The sequence below is a fragment of the Elaeis guineensis genome, chromosome 4 (assembly GCF_000442705.2).
Source record: "Elaeis guineensis isolate ETL-2024a chromosome 4, EG11, whole genome shotgun sequence".
Taxonomy (NCBI): domain Eukaryota; kingdom Viridiplantae; phylum Streptophyta; class Magnoliopsida; order Arecales; family Arecaceae; genus Elaeis; species Elaeis guineensis.
In genome coordinates this window covers 19,105,906-19,127,528 of record NC_025996.2, presented here as the reverse complement: position 1 = coordinate 19,127,528, position 21,623 = coordinate 19,105,906, and the positions used below count along the sequence as shown (strand labels likewise).

The 21,623-nt window shown below is 36.4% G+C and overlaps 1 protein-coding gene across 6 annotated transcripts; it reads left to right on the top strand.

Annotated features, from left to right (window-relative positions):
• The first annotated feature begins 2,492 nt into the window (after nucleotides 1-2,492).
• On the top strand, nucleotides 2,493-20,763 carry LOC105043523 (CDPK-related kinase 3-like). 6 transcript variants are annotated; one of them, XM_073255768.1, is made up of 12 exons: nucleotides 2,504-3,290; nucleotides 7,427-7,557; nucleotides 8,107-8,148; nucleotides 8,228-8,336; nucleotides 8,499-8,577; nucleotides 13,963-14,259; nucleotides 14,482-14,591; nucleotides 16,487-16,594; nucleotides 16,741-16,803; nucleotides 17,741-17,772; nucleotides 20,167-20,334; nucleotides 20,410-20,562. In XM_073255768.1, the coding sequence occupies exons 1-12, from the start codon at nucleotides 2,727-2,729 to the stop codon at nucleotides 20,414-20,416; spliced, it is 1,710 nt and encodes a 569-aa protein (XP_073111869.1). In that variant the 5' UTR covers nucleotides 2,504-2,726; the 3' UTR covers nucleotides 20,417-20,562. The 6 variants fall into 6 exon arrangements, with proteins under 6 accessions (XP_073111871.1, XP_073111870.1, XP_073111872.1 ...); XM_073255770.1 differs by lacking the exon at nucleotides 20,410-20,562 and having other exon boundaries at nucleotides 2,493-3,290; nucleotides 17,741-17,866; nucleotides 20,167-20,250; XM_029264109.2 differs by lacking the exon at nucleotides 17,741-17,772 and having other exon boundaries at nucleotides 2,526-3,290; nucleotides 20,410-20,763.
• Nucleotides 20,764-21,623: the final 860 nt, after the last annotated feature.

The following is a 21,623-nucleotide window of genomic DNA, read 5'->3' as shown; positions in this document are numbered from 1 at the left end:
ATAACGAACCTTGATCAATCTCTTTCTTGTTCAAAAATAGAGATAAGCCTCGATCGATCTATCTCTTCGATCTGCTTTTTCGAAGTGTGTGGGAGGTCTTAGGAGGAGATTCCGCACTAGCGGATAAGCTCTTGTGCCTCGATCTAAAAATAATGCAACTTTCTAATTCAGCAAATCTGTCTCGATTATCGAAAAAGAATTGAAGTCGGATGAGCTAAGAGCAGGATATATTAACAACTTCAATAGCCAAAGTAGTTTCAAGCAGCAGAAAAGGACTCTCGTTCGGACAATCAGGCATGAGAATCGTTATTCTACTTGATCGACTCACTTATATAATTTGAAATTGAAAGCAGGTCGATGGAGCAAGTGAGTTTGACTTTCAATTAAAAAATTTTTGAAAACGTTCGAAACCCTTTACACAAGAAAAATAAATTAGTGGGAGGGGGAGAAATGCCCCGGGTACCGAAGTTAGTGGACAGAGAGGGCTAGAGTGGGTAAGGTAAGGATGGAAGGCGCGGTTCGGTTAATGCCACATTGATCTGCTCATGAGTGGAGTAATTATACTACGAATCTAGGGGGAAAGTCCTCTAATCTCACCATAAGACTTTTGACTCAAATCATTAAGGATTTGAGGGAAAAAAAAAAGAAAGTTAAACTATTACAAGGAAGTCATGGGAATAGCAAATCGGTAGATACAGGTCAGGTTAATAAAACAGACATCTATTAAGCAGTTAAGCAATCCATTCATAAATCCAAATTTGTAACCAGGGAAAAACAACATCTTTCCAAATGATCACCATATTTTCATATTCATATATATTTTAATATAAAATTAATATTATTCTTTATTTCTCTTAATTTGGTTGTCTAGCTGTAGCTCTCTGATTGGGCATCATCCCATTATGAAAGTTCTCAAAGACTCAGCGAGTATCTTGGTTCAGCCCCTCCTGCATCAAGAAAAATGAGCAACAAAGTGTTAATGATATTTTGTTAACTTAAATAATAATGGTAGAGCCACAATTCCAATGACACCTCTAAAATCCATGGATGATGATGATGATGTTACAACCAACTTATGTTCCTGGATGACTATAGAGAGAAACTTGTGCATATCAAAAGTGGGAAAATAAATTGACAGGCAATACCTACAAGGAAACATATTGTGCACATATTTTATGGTGATGCAAACTGATCTATATCTCCGTAGGTTTCCAACACCCATACACATTGCGAACCACACAAACAGATTTTGTGTGGGTTCCATCTGATTCATAAGGTGAAGGGGATGCATTGATAACGCCTGTGAGAAAGCTGTCATTGCATGCATCATCTCTGTGCAAAATACCACTTTGGCGTTCACGTCGCAATATGAATTGAATATTGAAACTGCAAGAAGCCTAACCACATGATAAAATATATATATTTAGGCACAACATAGCATGCAACATGCAATATGTGTTGAATATCTTCAAGCACGGATATATGTATGTAGAGCACCTAAATTAATCATATCATATAGAAAAGAAGAAATCATATGAAGAGACAGGGAAGGGGGTATGAGAGAGTAAACGGATGGAAGTTCTTGAATTTCTTAGTTCCCTATTATTCTCTTTCTGGGCAATTGCTTGATGTGAAGTATTTATTACACCAAAAACAGGATTTATTTCCGACCCAATTTTATAAATTTAATCAGACATAATAAGGTAATGAACTTTATAATTCAGAACTTTCCTATGCATTCATTTTTGTGCTCCATATTATCTTTAAGAGACATGATTTCATTCAATTTTATAATTTATGAGATTCAGATGAAATCAAGTCAGTGAGGTAGCTGCCACTTCATGTCATATTAGGTCATATGTCAAATTTTATCACATGAATCCCTGCTCTGAAAGGAGGAAGAGAGCGGCAAAGCACAATCTCTTGTCCCGTTCGACGTTTGTTTTTTTCCTTTTCTTTTCCACGTTTTCTTATCTTTTTTGTTTTTCTTTAAACTAAAATTATGTTGTTTTCTTCCGATACGACCAAAGGCCACCTACCGAGGCACCGCGCGACGCCGTGCTCCAGGGGCGAAATCTGCTCCCCCACCGGAAACGCTCTCGGACACTGCCGTCCCCACCTGGCCCACGCATCCTTCCAACCCAATCACATCCCTCCACGTAGCGCACCTCGGACCGGACCTTGTCCCCCTACCCGTGCCCCCAACCATCGTAATAAAATTAAAATTTCAAAAATCGAAATGGAATTCTGGCCTTGTTCCGCACATCGTGTTAATGTTTCTTGCATTTAATAATAATTATACAATTCCTATAATCTGTGCTCTTTTTTCCTAAGTAGCATTATTTCATCCGCACCCACCACCCCACCAGTATTAATCTTTTGTGATAATTACGGATAATATGATATATAGGATTTACATGGGTGATGAATGGGCTCACCGATTAACCAACGACCGGATACGGATGCTGCGAGCGGGGAGCGGTGATCTTTCATTTTCTCCGCCACCCCCACACTTAACGCTTTCGTTCGCCGTCACTCGCTGGCCCAATCCCTTTTTTTTCTCTCTAAAAATCTCCCCTTTTTCTTTATAAATTCCTCCTCTAAACCTTCTCTTTCTTGTTTGACTCGCGCGAGAGTAAGGGAGAGAAGCCCGGACCCAAAAGCGACAAGAAAGGAATAAGAGAGAGAAGCAAGACGCGTCGGGCGCCGGCGGCGAACAAGCGGGAATGGGCCAGTGCTACGCCAAGAAAATCCCCGTCGTCGAGGACGACCTCCAGCACCAGCCCCCTCCTCCTCCCGCCGCCAACGGCGGCGACGACTCCGTCGGCGCTGCCGTCCCCTCGCCCTCGCCCCGCAGGGGTGGCACCACCCCGGTCCGCTCCTTCGCCGCCAGCCCCTGGCTCAGCCCCTTCCGCCGCAGCTCCTCCGCCAGCCCGCTCCCCGTTGGGGTCTCTCCATCGCCGGCGAGGGCAACTCCCCGGCCCTTCCTCCGCCGTCCCTTTCCCCCGCCGTCACCGGCCAAGCACATCAAGGCGTCGCTCGCCAAGCGCCAGGGCGCGCACAAGCCCCGGGAAGGGCCCATCCCGGAGGAAGGTGGCGGCGGAACGGGGGACCCCCTGGCGGAGCGGCCGCTGGATAAGACCTTCGGTTACGGGAAGAACTTCGGGGCTAAATACGAGCTGGGGAAGGAGGTCGGCCGCGGGCATTTCGGGCATACGTGCTCCGCCAGGGTCAAGAAGGGCGATATCAAGGGCCAGCTCGTCGCCGTCAAGATTATCTCAAAAGCTAAGGTGCGGTGGTATGTCAAAGGAGGTCTTTATTTTTTTTCCCCCTTTAAAATACAAAATTCCTCCTATTATTGCCATTTTGTATGCTCACCTTCTATTTTTCTGATCCCTTCTATCCAAAGTACATGTTAGGGTTCTCTTTTTTTTTTTTTTTTTTGTTTTTTAACGTCGCTTCCAGTGCTTCAAGATACTGGTTGAAATATCTATATATCTTCAACTGTGTTTCTTGATCTTATTCTAATCAGATTAAGGTACAGATTTTCTTTTCTGTTCATTTTTTAATTTATTTTGTACGATTAGGTTTCCCAAAGAGTCATAGCGGGCTCTTGCGTTATTCTCTTTTTTTCTCTTTTCGTTGTGAGATTATGTTTATTGCTTCTATAAAGGCTGAGCGTTACTTTAGGAGGAACGGAACTTGCTAGATTTTCTTTTCTGGTCCTTTTTAACTTGTTTTATTGGATTAGGTTGTCCAAAGATTCAAAGCGGGCTCTTGCATTATTCTCTTTTTTCTCTTTTCGTTTTCAGATTATGTTTATTGCTTATATAAAGTCTGCGTCTTAATCTACGCGGAATGAAGCTTGTTTTGAGTTTCTCGCAATACTGTGGTTTGAACACGACTGAAACTTTGTGCAGATGAAGGTCAAAGTGGAGGTTATATGACTCTATGCTCTCGTAACTAGGGTTATATCTGATTACTAAATCTAGTTTTCAGCTTAAACCAGAGATATGTCATTTTGCTTTCGGTTCTCTGGGAGAAAAGGATCGGTCCTAATCTGATAAAAAATTATACATACTACACCATCCTTCTCACGGTCTCTTGGTTTTTTATGGCATGGTGTAGCTTGGGGGCCTGGGAACTAAGCTGTATCCATTCCATGTTAGTTTTTAGGAAGTGAAAATATTATTGCTTCATGCCACATACTGCAAATTCATAATTGTATTGTAAGTTGAACCATACCAGTAGCATAACTCTATTAATTTACAGACTAGACTTCTTCACTTGTGATGCACATGGCCAAGGGATGGGAAATGTAAAATAAAAAAGGGTGGAGTTGAAAAATTAGGTTTTGGAATGGAGTTGTATAAGAGAGGAAGAGTTGCAGTGCCACACACAAAAGGGTACTTTTAGGAGATTAGAGAAGTGGATTTGATGCTCAAAGGGGGGGTGTGGAGTCACATCCTCAAGGATTCATGTTAGTATAGTAGATGTAACATTCATTATAAAATTAAATGTTGGAGTTCATTAAGTTTTCTATTTTTTTGGCATGCAGCCCTTATTTGCATGTCTATATATTATCTAGCAAACGACCATTTTGGCCCTACTCTGTGAATTAGTTTCCAAAAATCAGGAATGGGTGCATGAGTAGGTATGGATGTAGGTCCTGGGGAGCGCATATTAGGAACTCCCTCAAAGTAAGGAGCACTTAAGAAGTAGGTCAGAGTTTTTATAAAGTTCTTGAAGTGGGTGAATAATCCTAAATAGAAGTTGTGTTACCTAAGGGCTGTGACATATTTTTTTGCCTTGGGTAAAAACCTGTGGGCACTCCATTGAAATTTGAATGGGTTGGACTTGTGATATTTAGCTAGCTGTCATGTATCAACATCCTTGCCATGGTCTAATGTACCACCCCATACCATCCGGACATACCATATTATACTGGTACTAAATTTGTATGCTGTCTCATACCATACGGACGCTCGGTATATTTTTCATACCATATCCAATTGCATACTGACACTATAATAGGATGGTACCCATCTGGGGTTTGGTATCGAGATGGAGAACCTTGATCCTTATAGAACAAGTTAATACATATGTTTATATGTTTTTGTACGTGTATGCATCTTGTGCGTTGAGTAAATCTGTAGGCACTTCACTGAAATTTGAAGGGGTTGGACTTGTGATAGTTATCTAGCTATCATTTATCAACATCATTGTTAGATAAGTAAACATGTACCTTGATAACATTGTGTATGTGTATAGTTATTCAGCCATTTTGTCGATATAAATGATGATGGAATATTTTCATACTCTTGCCATCAAGAATTCATATCCCAATGGGACGTCCTATGGGACATCGAGACAGGATGCCATCCCATGTGTCGGGACAGGCTGTCCCACTAACATTCTAGCATTCCAATTGGGATGTCCAAAATGTCTCAAGTGTCGGGACGGGGTGGGACAGCGGTGCGTCCCATTATATGGAAAAATCGGAATAGCCCCGTCCCACGAGATTTAGAACTTTGGCTGCCATAACCATAACCATAACCATAATCATCTATTTCTACCAATTGGGTTGCATTTATGGAAACCCATTTGCCATGTTTTCCTATTTAGGGCCACCTCTGATTTTATTTCAGTTTTTCCTATGCTTTCTCACAATCTCCATCCATGCTACCTTAGATCTTCCTCTTCTTTTCTTACTACCTTAAACACAAATTGAAGTGCTGTTGATATTCCACTAGCATATAATTTAAACATAGTTACAATATTCTACAAATTATTGAATTGTTCTCAGTTTTTTCCTGTAATCAAATGATTCTTTGAATTATTCTCCAAAAGCAAGTTCATCCGGAAACTATTCTCAAAATAGACATGAATTTTCTGATTTATTTCTAAATTGTTTATTATTTAAGAAATTTTTTATATGCTACAAATTAATGATACCATGTATCATTGCTACCGATGATTTTTTTGCAATCATTTGTTACTTTTGCTCTTCTATACCTATTCTCAAGTTTAGAAATCCCTTATTTTTTATCTTTTAATTTTTTTTGTTCTTTGTTATCTGCATACTCTTTCTGCACTTTGGATAATTTTTTCAAATTTTCCCAAATTCTGAATTATTACATTCAGCTGACTCTTTCCCAAATGCCAAACTCCATTTATTTTAATAACAGCTTCCATTAGATGCTAATTCTAGTTCACCTATGAAAAATTTATCCTGCAAAGTTACTGGTGGCATACCTTAGATTAATTTTTTTTTAATGATAATAACAAGGCTTATTTTGCATAAATCTACTAATACATTTTCCCAGGATTGCTATAAACAGTAATACTATAACAACAGTGTCCATAGTAGTATGCAAAATAAATTTGATACTAATTTGAGGACTACAGTTAATACAGTTATTACATTATATTTCATATTTAAGCCAACTACATAGCATTGAGATAGTAGTCTTTCAAACCTTTATAGACACAGGCATATGAACATACATATGTCAAATGCCTTATAATAGAAGTCACATACCTAATAAAACAGAGCATCATTGCCAGCATGTTGAGCCTTTTGCAGGTATGTTTGTGCTCTGGCAACTTCAACTAGAAGGCCTGAAGTTTAGTTTATTATATATATTAAATATAATTAAAATTTAGATAAACATAAAATTTAACTAATTACGAATGTGTTTGCCATGTTTTTAAGGCAGTGTATGTGGCTGCATATTCAGGAACATATGCGGTTGAGGTCCGTTAGCAGCACCGGATTGCCTATATGTGGTTACTAAGTTTTCATACCGTATATGGACCAAAAAGGTGGTCCACTTAGCATTATGCAGATTCTCTGTGGCTTCCTTAGCATTGTGGGGCTATGTATGTGTCCTGCATATGTAGGCCCAGCAGGCTCGTCACAAGAATCATTATAAATCTAAATATGTTAATTGTGTTATCATTATTGCTATTAGGTAATAAGTACTAGTGTATTAACCACTAATGATTAGATGCTAAAGTTTGCTATTATTTTTTCAAAAAACTATGATCATTATTGTTGTTATTTGTATGTAATATATTTTGTTTATGTTAAAATAGTTAAAAAAAAATACTATTGCATATGTGGACTGTATGTTGCATGTGTGCCATGTAGTCCGTTGACTGCTAGCACATTGCAGCTGCCTTTAGGAAACTGCTATTTCAGAGTGGAGAAATCATCTAAATGTTTGTGTATTTAGTATTATGGTATTACCTATGGTATTTATGTTTTTTTTTTTAATTTTATTTTTTAAGTAGTTGTTGATGGTCAATGCCATTTGGCGACTTAATGCTTGCGTTCCTTGTATCCTTTGTTTAAATGTGCAAAATGCTTTCCCAGATTGTGTACATGTGCAGTGCCTTTGTCTAATTGCCCCTTTTCTGCCAGATGACAACAGCAATATCGATCGAAGATGTTCGCAGGGAGGTGAAAATTTTGAAAGCTTTATCTGGGCATAAAAATATGGTCAAATTTCATGATGCATGTGAGGATGCTCTTAATGTTTACATAGTCATGGAGTAAGTTCTTTTTCTGATTTTTTTCCCTGATATTTTCTTTTGCCAGTCACAATCATGCTTTTCATAAATGATAACCTAATGTCTACTATGTGGTTGCATATAGAAGAAAGCTTGTTTTATGTTTTTCTTGTTGCTGTAGATACATTTTTTGCCCTTTGATTTTCTTGTTTCCTTTTTTTTTTTTTTAAAGAACTGGTAGCCCAAGCTACGATCATTTCATTGAGGAAATAAAATGAAGATTTTGATTAGTGAAAGTGAGATTTGAACCCACACCCTTGTGGATCAGAACATAAATCTGTCTCTTTAGACCAACTCATCCAAACAATATATCTTTTTTTTTTTTTTTGAGTTTTTATTTTTTTGGAAAGAACTGTTTATGTTTTGAAGAATTTATGGTTTGATGAAATCATATATATGAATTGATTGGACACCGGCAAGGCGTGAGTTACTCTGGGAATGAATGACTGGATTTGTTTTTGTTCTTAAGCTTGTAATGGTCATAAAACTTGGAATAGTTTCTCATACCTCTTTTATCGTTGTTTTTATCAGATTGTGTGAAGGTGGAGAGTTATTAGATAGAATCTTAGCCAGGTAATTTCTGTTTTATCTGGTGATGAGTTTCTTGTATCATTTGACTCTTACTAAATCATTCTATACTGTGGTCTATTAGAGGTGGAAGGTATACAGAAGAAGATGCTAAAGTAATACTCATGCAAATTTTGAGCGTTGTTGCCTTTTGTCATCTTCAAGGTGTTGTGCATCGTGATTTAAAGCCAGAGGTGTGCATTATGTAAACTATTTATTCCATATATGCTTTTGCATCATGTGCCTATGGCTCTATTGTAGATTCTCTTTCCTGTTGTTGCTTATATGAATCTTTTGTTTGCACTATAATTGACCTGTCTTTGCTGATGATGCATTCTGTCTGAAAATTGAAACAGAATTTTTTGTTCACAAGTAGAGATGAAAATGCTCTTATGAAGATGATTGATTTTGGCCTTTCAGATTTTAACAGGCCAGGTAATTGCTGGCCATATCCTACTTATCAACTATATCAACTGCTCTTGACTTTTTATGTTTGTGTTATTCTTTAGTCAATAATCAGTAATAACTGTTACTTTATTTTTTACTAGTTTCATCACCAAGTGGCTTTTGTATTCTTTGTTTTGATCTTTGTTCCAAGTCATGCTGTGTTGCTAATTCACAGATATCATGATATGCAAATTTCAGCTTCCTTCACTGCTTCCTGTTAATTGTTCACCTTGATCATATCTAAACATGCTTTGTCACTTCAAACTTAAAGCTTTCAGATTCCACATGACCAAAAAAAATAGGAAATAAAGAGAATTCTAAGTATCCATAAGCTACTGCCATTTACCCTTAGTTCATAAATATTCATGTTACTATCATGTCATGGACTGAAATTTTACAACTTGGATTATTGATGTGGCTGGACATTTTATGCAACTCATCACCCCACATTGTCTTCTTTCAAGCCGAGAGTGGCTGGCATTACAGGATGGTTTCCAACAGTCATATGAGTCCCCCTTTTTTTTTTTAAGATAAAGCTCTATAAGAATTCTTTTTTTTTTTTTTTGATCACATCAATTCTGTTTTATGCTAGCCCTTATGGGTGTACATGGGCTTGCAGCAACTTCTTGGTGATATTCAGTAATATCTTGAAGATCTTTGCACTTGCCTGTTGTGAATGCCAATAAGGTTTAGAATAAGTATGTGAAGCCATGTTCAAGTCTTAATATGATGCCCAATGTTCGGCCTAAAAGTTTAATTGGATATAAATAAGTGAAGAAGTATATATGTCCTATAACTGTTTTCTGCATCTAAGTGAAGAAGTATATATGTCCTATATCTGTTATCTGCATCTAAGGACCATATCTTTTTGTCTCTATGCTCCTTTAGCATATTCCAATCACATGACCTGCCTTGGTGTGTTTACCAAAGAAAAGTACGGATCTTTGGGCTAGAGATGAACAATGGTCAGAACTGCATTGATCAGTCTTGGCCTAATTTATTTTTCTTTCCTATCTACAAAAACAAAAACATAAAGGAAATCGGCAACTGATTATTCTTCAGAAATAGATTGGCTGCATGTCCATAATAAGTTGCAGTTCCTGAGGTGGTGTCGGCTGAGTTGCAATATCCAATTAAATATTATTTAATCAAGTTCTCAAAAATGAAAACTGTAGTGTGATTTACAGAAGTCTTTCTTTCTTTTTTTTCCTAAAGCTTGTCTCAGTGGGAAAGCTTGGATATAATATAGGGTTAAGCTAGTGAAATTTGCCTTGGTAGTGCTTTTCCCTTTTTCAGTGTTTATCACAGGAAGAATAAATGGCATTGAAGTTATAGATGTCTTGTTGGTGAGTCCATTATGAGTTAGTAGTTATATATGTCATGTGCCACAAGTTAGCAGCTTAAGGCCTCTGGGGTAGAAATGATTTTCCTGAATCATTCCCTCATTACCAAATCATGTAAACTAAGTTTCATATAATAACATGATATAATGTTGTCTAGATCATTTGAACCTTGTTCGGATTGAGAGAAATGGGGAGATGAGAAAGAGAACGAGGTAGGAAATCAAATTTCTCTCTTTTGGTAGGCAAATAAGGCAATAACTGGAGGAAAAAAGAAGAGAAATGGAGAGAACTCACTTCTGTCCAAATCCACTGTTTTTTCTCTCCAAATGTGGAGAGATTTGGAGAGTAAAAAAGTTAGATTTTCAAAATAATTGTTTCTGTTACTATTTGGTCCCATAACCAGATGGTTCCATAACAAGAGGGGATGAAGGGATTTTCTTTTTTAGTATCTTATCTTCTTTCTCTATCCTGCATCTCTCTTTCTAGGGTCGGGGGTTGGGGGTGGTTGGGGATATTAGTGCCATAATCTCTCAAATGATTGAGTTATGAATGTCTTCATAGTGAATTTCAATCAAACAAATACCATAACTTGACTATCCAGCACTCTAATGTATGTCCATGCCATAACTCTGATATTTCCCTTAAAATTTATAGACCATTTAGAGTGAGAGTTTGCCCAAAATATAAATAATCTAGTGCTAAAAGGTTTGCTGGTAGCTTAGTAGACTAGATATGTGGATGAGTGACTCTTTTGATATGCCTCATCAGTTAGTGAAGAATTGTTATTTGCAATATGAATATCTCTTCATGTTCATAACAGGGGGGAGTGGGAGTATTTCATGTGATCCAAGTCTTCTCATGGGACTGGGTGCAGTATTTATTTTCTACTCTTGTTTGAGTTGTTGCTGTCACTATGTAAGAATTGAAAGCTAGCAAGGAATGTACACTTTTAGGTTGCCTTGCCAAATCATTTTCCATAAAGTGCTGCAAATGGATGTAGTATGAATCTAAACTATGAAAGGACAACAGATTTCTGTTGCCAATCAGATCATTTTTTGACTCAAAAAGTTCATGCTTTCGTTATTATGGACTGGGTGCAGGTCAAGTAATCTTAGACATGACCTAACACAAAGTGAGAATACCTGATGTAATATGAACTGCTCCACAATAGTGTAGAATGTTTCCAGCTAAACTATGATCTATGGACCAGGTGCAATCCAACTGTTTCTAGTTATGCTAGTGCTAGGTCTTCAGCTGCTATTGAAATGGCCTGTTGTTTAAATCATGCTTGACTCGTTCTGCAGGAGCAAACTGGCTGCACTCCTAAATTATAGTGTTGCATCTTTCTAATTTTCTGCTAAATATACTCATTTATAGCTTTAGAGAATCTTCATGTGAGTGTGAAACTGCTAGGTGATCAATGCAAGGCCATGTGAGATTCCAGATATGTTCTAGCTAGGTTTTCAGGAAAAAACTTTATATTCTTAAACGAAAGTGTGCCCTTGTTTTTCATGCAATAGCTGATTGATGTTTGTAATTCTGCCTCCTACTAGCCTTGTACAGAAGGTTCATCATCCCTGGAAGTTTTACTCCTCTTCTTGCACCCATGCTTTCACTCCAGTTGGTGCATCATCGAAAACTATATTTCTAGCAACATATTTGTTGTTTTATGAATTTTGACTGTATTATGACTTGTTTAAAGAAAAATGTTACCACTAGTGTAGTTGAAGTGTTTTATTAATTCTAAAGATGCTTCCTAGGTGCTCTTGCTCCTAAGTTTTTTTTTTTTTTTTTTTTTTGTCAAAGAATTTTACTTATGTTTGCTCCTAACTTGCTACTGCACTTGTTTTCAAATGAAGATACTAACTTCTGCCTTTCTTTCCTCTTGTCAAATACTTGCTTTATTTGTCCATTATTTGTGCCAATCATTTCTTTTTTCTGATTAATCTCATATCTTTGAGATCAAAATCTGCAACCTTCCTCCTCCTCCCCCCGGTCCCTGCATCCCCTCACCCCCAAATATGCACACCCTCCAGGGTGATCATGGGTGCTGCATACGTCCGAGCATCTTAAAAGGCATTATGAAACTTATATCTGCTTAAGCATTGTTTCCATGTGCAATCTTATATTTGAACATGGGAACATTCTGGATGGCAAATACTGCCATATTATTTATTCTCATGGGGGTGCATCTCTTTTTGCGTACTGAAACTTTTGACACGATTACATCAACTGATTCCCAACTCGAAAGTAACGGAAAAACCTGACCACACATGCTTCATGCAACTTATTATCTTCTAGTCTTTTGGTTGTGTTTGTAGGGCCACATTCCTCAGCTAAGAAGCATGGATACTTCAAATCCCATGCTATGTCTGTATCGTATTTATATTGGATACTGATATTCATTATATATTTCTTGTATTGTGTCCTATATTTGTCTTTAGTATCCTATTTTTCAAAATAAGAAACATGCTGTATATTTCTAGGGTACACTTTAGATACTTCCATAAAACCTTCAAAAATGAGGGGAAGGTCAATTTTGTAGTCTATGATATTAATTTTAGAATATGAAGTATAGATTATGGTCTAAGAATTAATTGCTAAATGATAAGCTTTTAAAGGTTAATGCCATTGCAAAAAGTATGGACTATATTATTTTAATAGTCTACCATGCTTTATTTTTTTATTTTATTTTTTTTGCCGTACATACATTATATTTGCATCTATGCATGCATGCATGCATGTACATATTTCATGCATTCGTACATCCATATGTACATACATTTATATACTATGTACATATTCATTGATGAATCCTAGTCATATAGTATCTTTTTCAAGATTTCCTATATCGGATTATCTATATTGCATCATATCAGTGTCCCATGTCTGTATACATGCTTCATAGTTCTTAAGTGCTTTAGATACATGGTTGACTTCAAAGGTAAATTCCTAATGGATTTCAGTGATAATAGCAGGTGCTACAATGCATTCCATTGTAAAAATGGAGGTTATATTTTTGTTGTTGTCATTCATCTTTGGTGATCCCACAGTTATCAAGACATCAGGCTATAAAAGGCAGCTAGCTAGCGGTTCTTCTTACATCTGTGACCTTATATTAATGGCTTTAATTGGGCCTTTAATTGGCCAGTCTATGTCCTATCAAACTATTTTTCTAAGAAAATGCCATTTATGCATTCACAGGCCTTTGGAACAAATAAAGTGCGTTATTAATGGTTCAGAAACCCAAACATAGTATTTGAGTACCTATGCTATGCAAACAAACGTTCTTATATGCCATCCATTGATAATCAATCATGTGTTTCACTATTTCATAAATTGCTTGAAGGGCAACAAATTTTCTGTTATGCTTAATTATTCTTTAAAGTTTAAAATGAGAAAAAGTAAAATACTTGCATTAATTGAACCTAATTTTATCATTTAGAACTTGCACGTTTGTGTGTGGATCTGCGGATGCCTGTAAATCTACATGTGTTTGCAAACATATACAATATTATTTGTTAATTAGGTGAAATTGATTTACATTATGAAGGATAAATTGTATGATATACTTATTGACAAATTTCAGAATGTTATAATTGTGCTTTTGCAAACTGCTACAACATTGTAATACCGTTTTACCGCCTAAGAGGTTCATATGACCATTATGAGCATTTTTATTTTATCTACTTTGTTTTTTAAAAGATTACTGTTTTTGTATCAGACTTGAGAAACCCAAAAAAAATTGAGAAAGTATATGTCACTTTGACTTGTGCACTATGACTTGGTTGACATTCTTTCTTATTCAAATATTGCTTCTGAAATAACTAATGATTGCAGGTGTCTTTAACTAAGACTAATGATCGGTTTGTACTTCTTGTTTTGGTTAGTCTGGATCCATTTTTTTTGCGAACTTGATTCATGTGTATCTGACTGGTTATTTGCTTTCGTTAGTATCATTGTTTTACTTGTTTGCGGTATCATTTTGTCCAACTAGAGGCCTAAACTTATGGTGCTTTTTTTTTGGCAGATGAAAGACTAAATGACATTGTTGGTAGTGCCTATTATGTGGCTCCTGAAGTCCTGCATAGATCGTACGGTATGGAAGCAGATATCTGGAGCATTGGTGTCATAACATATATCTTGTTATGTGGTAGCCGACCCTTTTGGGCACGGACAGAATCAGGAATCTTTCGTGCTGTGCTGAGAGCTGATCCTAATTTTGATGATTCACCTTGGCCTGCTGTATCTCGAGAAGCTAAAGATTTTGTGAAAAGGCTTCTAAATAAGGACTATAGGAAAAGAATGACCGCTGTACAGGCTCTAAGTAAGAATTTTCTTCTATCAACTGATTATTTTGTTTTTTCTTTGAGCATTATAGATTTGCTATTTTATCATTTCATAGACATCTAATTACCTTGTTAAATTTTGATGTGGAAACTCTTTCGACAGCCACTTGATATGGACAATATGATATTTATATTCAACTAGCTTTGAGATGTCAGTGTGCTTGATCAATGCAAACTAATAAGTCCTTTTGTCATGGCAGCTCACCCGTGGTTGCGTGATGAACAGCAACAAGTCCCTCTAGATATACTAATTTACAAGTTAGTGAAATCATACCTTCATGCCAGTCCTTTCAAACGTGCTGCATTGAAGGTTTGACTTTATTTCTCTATCATTCAGCTTGTTAGATTACAAGAAATATTATCTCCTTTATTTTCCATACTTGACGGCATTTATTCTATATGATATTTAGTATGTATTTTACTTTCACCTCATATACCAAAGAAATATATCGGTTACTCATATTTATGTGAAGGATTTGGATGTGAGTGTTGTGTCTCACATCACATGAAATTAGGCTAACTAGTTTTCATAGGTTAAAAAAATGTGGATACATGGAATTCCATAATAATGCTTCTACGTTATTTACTATTGGATAATCAGTGTCACCCCAATTACTGTGATTATTCTCATGTAATTTGTACAAATTTACACATTTTGGGCTGTAAATAGTGATTTTTGCCAAATACCAAGTAGGACTGGAAAAGGACTGTTTGGTAGTAAAAAACTAAAATTGTCTTGGAAAAGTAAGTGACAACCTCAGGTTGGCAACTGTCAAGAATTTGTGGTGGTGCACGACTTTCCATGGAGTTGTGTAACATTAGAAATTCTTCATAGTACTTTTGTTTGGGGCCCCTAATTGATGTTCGTGAGGGAGTACAAGGTCTCATATCTGTACCATTTTTCTTTATTGTTTTTCTAGGTCTTCTTTCCACCATATATTTTCATTTCTTTAGTTTCAACTTTTATTTGCTGCATGAAGGTGGGATTAGTCTACTATTAATGTTATGTCTACATGATGTAGTAGGATGTTTATTGAGGTCATGTTTACATGATGTAGTAGGATATTTTTCCATACCTTGGATTCTCTTTTGAGTTGCAAGACTATACCATGCAAAACTACATTCAAAATTAATCCCTCCCATTTCACTGGTAATGGATATAATCAAAGTCTAATGGGTGCTGTCCAATCAAAAGGCATAAGGCACAAGATTTGTGCTTTGTAGAAGCCTCTTGATGCGAGTGTCACTTTATATATCTTGACTCATATGTCACATGGCATCTTTGAAGTGCCTTCTCCTCACCTTATGCTATTATCACCCTATGAAGCATATGATGACATCATTCCTTGTTTCTTTCCCTAAGTTTGTCATATGAGTTCAAACACAATATGCTATGTCATCGCCACCCTTCTCTCGACTTACAGTGGATAAAACTAAAGTTTAATAAAAGGTAAGTGATGTGCAAGGATTATTTCTTGTATGAGCCTGTTAGGTGGCAATGCATACGCCTCACTCTATCCAGCCATATTGGCAAACTTCAATGCATGAAGGCCTTTACCCTGAGACATGAGGTAGGCAAGCCTCAAATTAGTGCCTCTAAACATCAGTTGGAATCAAAAAGTCATAATCCGTCCGTTTCCTAGGTTATATGTACCTTTCTTATGGATATTATGTTAAATTTAAAGGTACTATGTAAAGATTATTAACCAACAAGTTAGAATAGTTTCACTCATCCACATGTACAAGTTAGTTTTAGGATTTGGTCACCTCGTATCAACTGAATAAATGCAAGAAGCTGTGCATTTTAGGAAGAATTATCAATACTTTGTTTAGTTTGTTCACCAAATGGTTGTTACAACTTGTTAGTTCCTAGTTTCACCTAGATATTATTTACTTTTTTAGGTTAATCAATTCTAAACTCAACTTTAGTGGCCTGAAATCATTAATAGATGCAGTTGATCAACTTTATGAATGATGGAAATTTTTCTTATCATGTTTCGATTTTGACAAAAAATTCCTATACAGTTGACTAGGTGTTAACATTATATGCATTGTTTATAAGAAAGCAGGCTAAAATCTTGGCACTTCAGTGGATAATTTGGCTTAATCTTTTAAAAATTTGTTAACCATGGTGATGCTTTCATTCATAAACTTAATTCAATATGGACTTTTAATATCTTCTCATTTTTTCTTATTTCTTTGCAGGCTCTATCAAAGGCTCTAACAGAGGATGAACTGATTTACATTAGGTCTCAATTTAATTTGCTGGAACCAAATAAAGATGGGCGAGTGTCTTTGGAAAATTTTAGAATGGTTAGCTGTTACAATCTTTCCACAAAGTTGTTTTAAGGGTGCAGTATTGGGATTGTAATCACTATACTAGTTTTGTTATATTTTTACATGCCCCTTGTTGCTATGGCACATTCCAGTATGTTAAGTTTGTGGTGAATTATATGCAGGCACTCTTGCGAAATTCAACTGATGCTATGAAGGAGTCTAAGGTTCTTGAAATCTTGAATGCGGTATTGTTACATTTACTTTCCCATAATTTAGTAACTCAAAATTTCCTTGATAGAACCATTCAGATGTGTATCATATTTCTCATCCCTATGCTGCTTGTAAATTTCTTTGTTTTTTTTTTTTTCTGCTAACACACACCCTCTTTTTTCATCTTTATTTTGACTATATCATTCATTAAAAAGGTGTTACTGACTGCTTTATTTATTACACTGAGACAGTGACTCAATGATGCATGTATACAGAAGCACATACTGGTTTTGTTCTGGGTAAAGAAGAGTTCTTTTTCTCTAAAATATGTCATCTCATCTTTCCATTTGGAATAAAATTCTCACTAATGCATCTTACTGGCCTCTTGGCAAACTCTACGTGAAGAAAGGAACACTTAGATGTCAGTTTAGATTCAACTAGGGCAACATTGGACACTGAATTTGGATTGCTCAAGCTTGCTTTGGTTGAATTTGGATCAGAGATCAAGCCTAACCTGAGCTTCAATTGCATCTAAGCATGTTTTGGTGTATTTGGTTGGTTCAAGATTGTTCAAAATAGCAGTATCTTCTTGAAGATCCTAATCTAGCATTCATTTCTGTGTTTAGCATTCCTAACTTTGATAGTGAATTAGTGACTCCAGTTGATAGGGTTGTAGTGAATTCCTAACCTGAACTTAAATAACATCTGAGCATGGTTTGATGTATTTGGCTGATTCAAGATTGTTCACAATAGCAGTATCTTCTTGAAGAACCTAATCTAGCTCCCATTTCTATGCTTAGCATTCCTAACTTTGATAGTAAAATTAGTGACTATAGTCAACAGGGTTATAATGAATTCTATATATAAAAAATCACTTGTTTTCATCAATATCTGACAGTTTGATCATTTGTCATATCTGATAACTTCTTCATTTTGGTAAATTTCTAAACAGAGTTTGTTATATGATTGAAGCTTCAACTATCCACGAGCCTAATAGAGCTGAGGTTGGTGTTGTTCAAGATTGAAACTGAAGCCTCTTTTAGGCCTTAGCTTTGTTCATCTACTTGTTGAATGATCCCAAACAAGCTTCTTAACAAGGCAAGCCCAAAGTCATCCATGAATAGCTTGGTTTGTTCACTGAAAAAAAAAAACAGCTTGGTTTATTTTCATCCCCAAGTATATCATGACATTCATATGAAAGAAAACTGCATTAATCTCCTGCAAAGTTCGCTCAAATCTCAATTATTCCAATGCATTGTTCAAGATTGAAACTGAAGCCTCTTTTAGGCCTTAACTTTGTTCATCTACTTGTTGAATGATCCCAAACAAGCTTCTTAACAAGGCAAGCCCAAAGTCATCCATGAATAGCTTGGTTTGTTCACTGAAAAAAAAAAAAAAACAGCTTGGTTTATTTTCATCCCCAAGTATATCATGACATTCATATGAAAGATAACTGCATTAATCTCCTGCAAAATTCGCTCAAATCTCAATTATTCCAATGCAGCAAACAAACCCATCAGCTATCTAAATGATGAATGATCAGAATTTTAACTACAAAGATGTAAAATTTGAACGTAGCCATGACATGGTTTGTAAACTGGGTTTAACGTGCCTGAAGACACTCAAATATCGTTCTTTTTCGAGGAATTGACTTATCTGACAACAGGTAGTGAACACTTCGGAATCATCATTAAATTCTACACCGTCCGTTGTCTTTTCATCTGACTCAAAGTGGTTGAGCTGCTAATGTCTTTGATTGTTGAAGTGGAATCGAAAGCAATATCACCACTAATGGATCTAGATACCATTCATCGTTGGCTGAGGCCTTGCCTACTCTTGAAGCTTGTGCAACCAAATTCATGTCAAACCAACCCAGAGAAGACATCTTCTTGTCTACATGACCATCAACAAACCATTCACTTGCACCAGTACCCTGATCCTGTAACAAGAGGGTCTCTTTCCTTCTCATTTTAATGTGTTTTAGAATTTGCATTTTAATTGAAAATTGACTCAACCACTTAACTTTTTACTTCTATGTTTTTCCTTTTTGTTGCATGAATCTGCAGCACAAGATATTGAATCAACTTGCCAACTTACAATGAAATGCATATGCACTAGGCCAAATATTAATTAAGTACATTTGCAGTATATTTAAGCAATAGTGAATTAGCTCCCTCAAAATTCTCCAAGTTCTCTCACATCTGGCGCTGCATGGCAAAGATGTTTATTGCCATTGTTAGTAATTGCAGCATGCCATATCCATACATTGAATCATGGACCACCAATGAGCTCACAGGCAAAAAATGGATCTAAATATTCTGAGTAGATATTATAATAAATGCTCCACTATAAATAGGATTATCCATCATGTTCTTCCATGCATGTTTTCATCTCCACTTAGATGACCTTATCTTGGATATTAGCTTTAAGTTTCTAAGAGCAAGTAAAATGGTCATCCATGAGAACAATGTCTCACTCCATCTCGCTACCTTGCTTTGAAATAACATGAATTATGCATCAACGTTCAAAGATCTGTTGAGTTTTTTATGGAATTATTATAGAACTTAAGGGAACATGCAGCACTCTTGAATGTTGCCCTCATGTCTTACTTCAATATACAAATTACATAGCTGGCTTTCCATTGCCATTGATAGCTCAGAGTACTTAAACTAAACCTGTTAACTACTCTGATTATTAAGCCCCCTTGATTCCTGAATGAACCCCTTGATTACTTGAAATACCCGCAGTCATTAGATAAGGACAGTACACAATTTTTCCCATTTTTTTCTCCATAAAACTCTACTAAGTATGAAAGACTAGAAAAATTTGATACTCTTGGCCTCTCAATGTCTTCTTGGTATACTACTACTTTATACTTTAATGATGATTATATGAAAAATTCGAGTGCCCTTTTCCCATCAAAGGTATGCAAGGAAGACATGAAGAGTGGAATATGTCATTTCTCTTCTCCATCATTGGCCTTCTAGCTTATCTTTGAACTGACTATCGACAAGCAGTTAATACTTGGAACAACTAAGGAACTCTTCATATTCTCTGGCAGGAACTCTAACGTGACAAGTATTCTGCTATTAGAATTAAGCCCAACACTTTGTAAAGGTGGAATAAAGATAGCGAAATAGCGAGAATAGAATTTTTCCTACAAACAAACCTTATGATGAGCTATTTTCTTTCAATTTTATTTCTCTGTGATCCCCATGATGTACTGCCTATAAATATCAAAGTTCTAACTTGTCTCATTGTACTACTGCATGTTCTTTTTGCTGTTAATTGTCATCTTGTGATTCCCTGTTTCGTCTCTGAGTTACCTGGTTGTTTATAGTGGAAACTTTTCCGGTTAAATGACATTCATAAAAGCAACCATGTGATGTACATCACAGTTGGAACCGCTCACATATAGAAGGATGGACTTTGAAGAGTTCTGTGTTGCTACAATCAGCCCTTACCAGCTCGAGGCTTTGGAAAATTGGGAACAGATTGCAAGTGCAGCTTTTGAGTACTTTGAGCGGGAGGGTAATCGAGTTATCTCAGTTGAGGAACTGGCTCAGGTACCTAACGAACTTGATGGGACCTCCCATTTTGGATTTCTTTACCAATTAACATGACCAAACTGCTGTGTGCAGGAGCTGAACCTTTCTTCAGCAGCTTATGCTATTGTCCGTGACTGGATCAGGCCATCTGACAACAGACTCAACTTTCTTGGGTACACCAAATTTTTGCATGGTGTGACAGTTCGTAGCTCCAACACAAGACACCACCATTAGATATCCGTTGCCATTCATGTAATTGTTTTTATTCATGTCATTCATATAATACCTGCAGATCTCTTTTTATCCCTTTTTTCTTCTTTTATTTTCCTTGAAGAGAATGGATGTAAAAAATGAGTCATGATCAAGCCCTGTTGTGAGTTTCTTTGGGCAACATTTGTTTTTCAGGACAATTTTTCAAAAAGAAAAATACCATATTATAGGCTCTGATGTTTCTGGTCTTATTATGCTTATTGCCAAATGATAAAGGCGAGCAGGTTTAATTATATATATAAAAAAAAGATAAAGGCTAACAGGTAAATCCTTGCCAGTATTGTTATTGTTGCAGCTGAACCGTGGGAGAGAATTTAGATTCTGAGTTCAAGAGCTGAAGATTGAAAGCATGTATGATGAGGGGATTATTGTTGAAGTTGAATTTTTTCTGCAAGCCGACATCAAGTTTTTAGGAATGTTGTAGAAGGATTTAATCACCCGGTTTTTTCACAATGATGGTTGGTCCTTTCTTTTTCCTAAATTTGCTTCACATGATGTAATTAGCATTACCCTTCTTTTATGGGAAAGACTTGGAACTATTGAAATTGGTGGGAGTATGGTCTCCACCGCCCTTGTCTTTTTTTTTTTTCTTTTTTAATGTTTCCCTTTTTTGGGGGGTTAGTGTGGGTGTAAAACCTGGAAAAGAAACAAAGAAGGATTATCGAGGATTGAATGAACAGCAGCCTGCGGTCATATTGAAGTAGAAAAGCAAGGTCAGTTTGAAGAACGGCACGGGCAGCTGGATCCATATCCATATGACTTCCAGATAGCCGGTCGGTAATAATTTTCTTTCAGAATTTCCGAGTAGGCTGGGAACAAATTGCAGATTTGATATAGCTTGATCAACATTTGTGAGTAGAGGATGGGAATAGTTAGTAAGAGTGATCATTGATCACTTTATAATGGTGGCTGAATCATATGCAAGCATTATTCTAATGCATTTTGAAGTATAAATGGCTACAGTCAGTCCCTTCCAAGTAGCTCGCAATTGAAAGTTCACCACAGAAGATGTACGAAAATTTCTTGGACCCCTACAT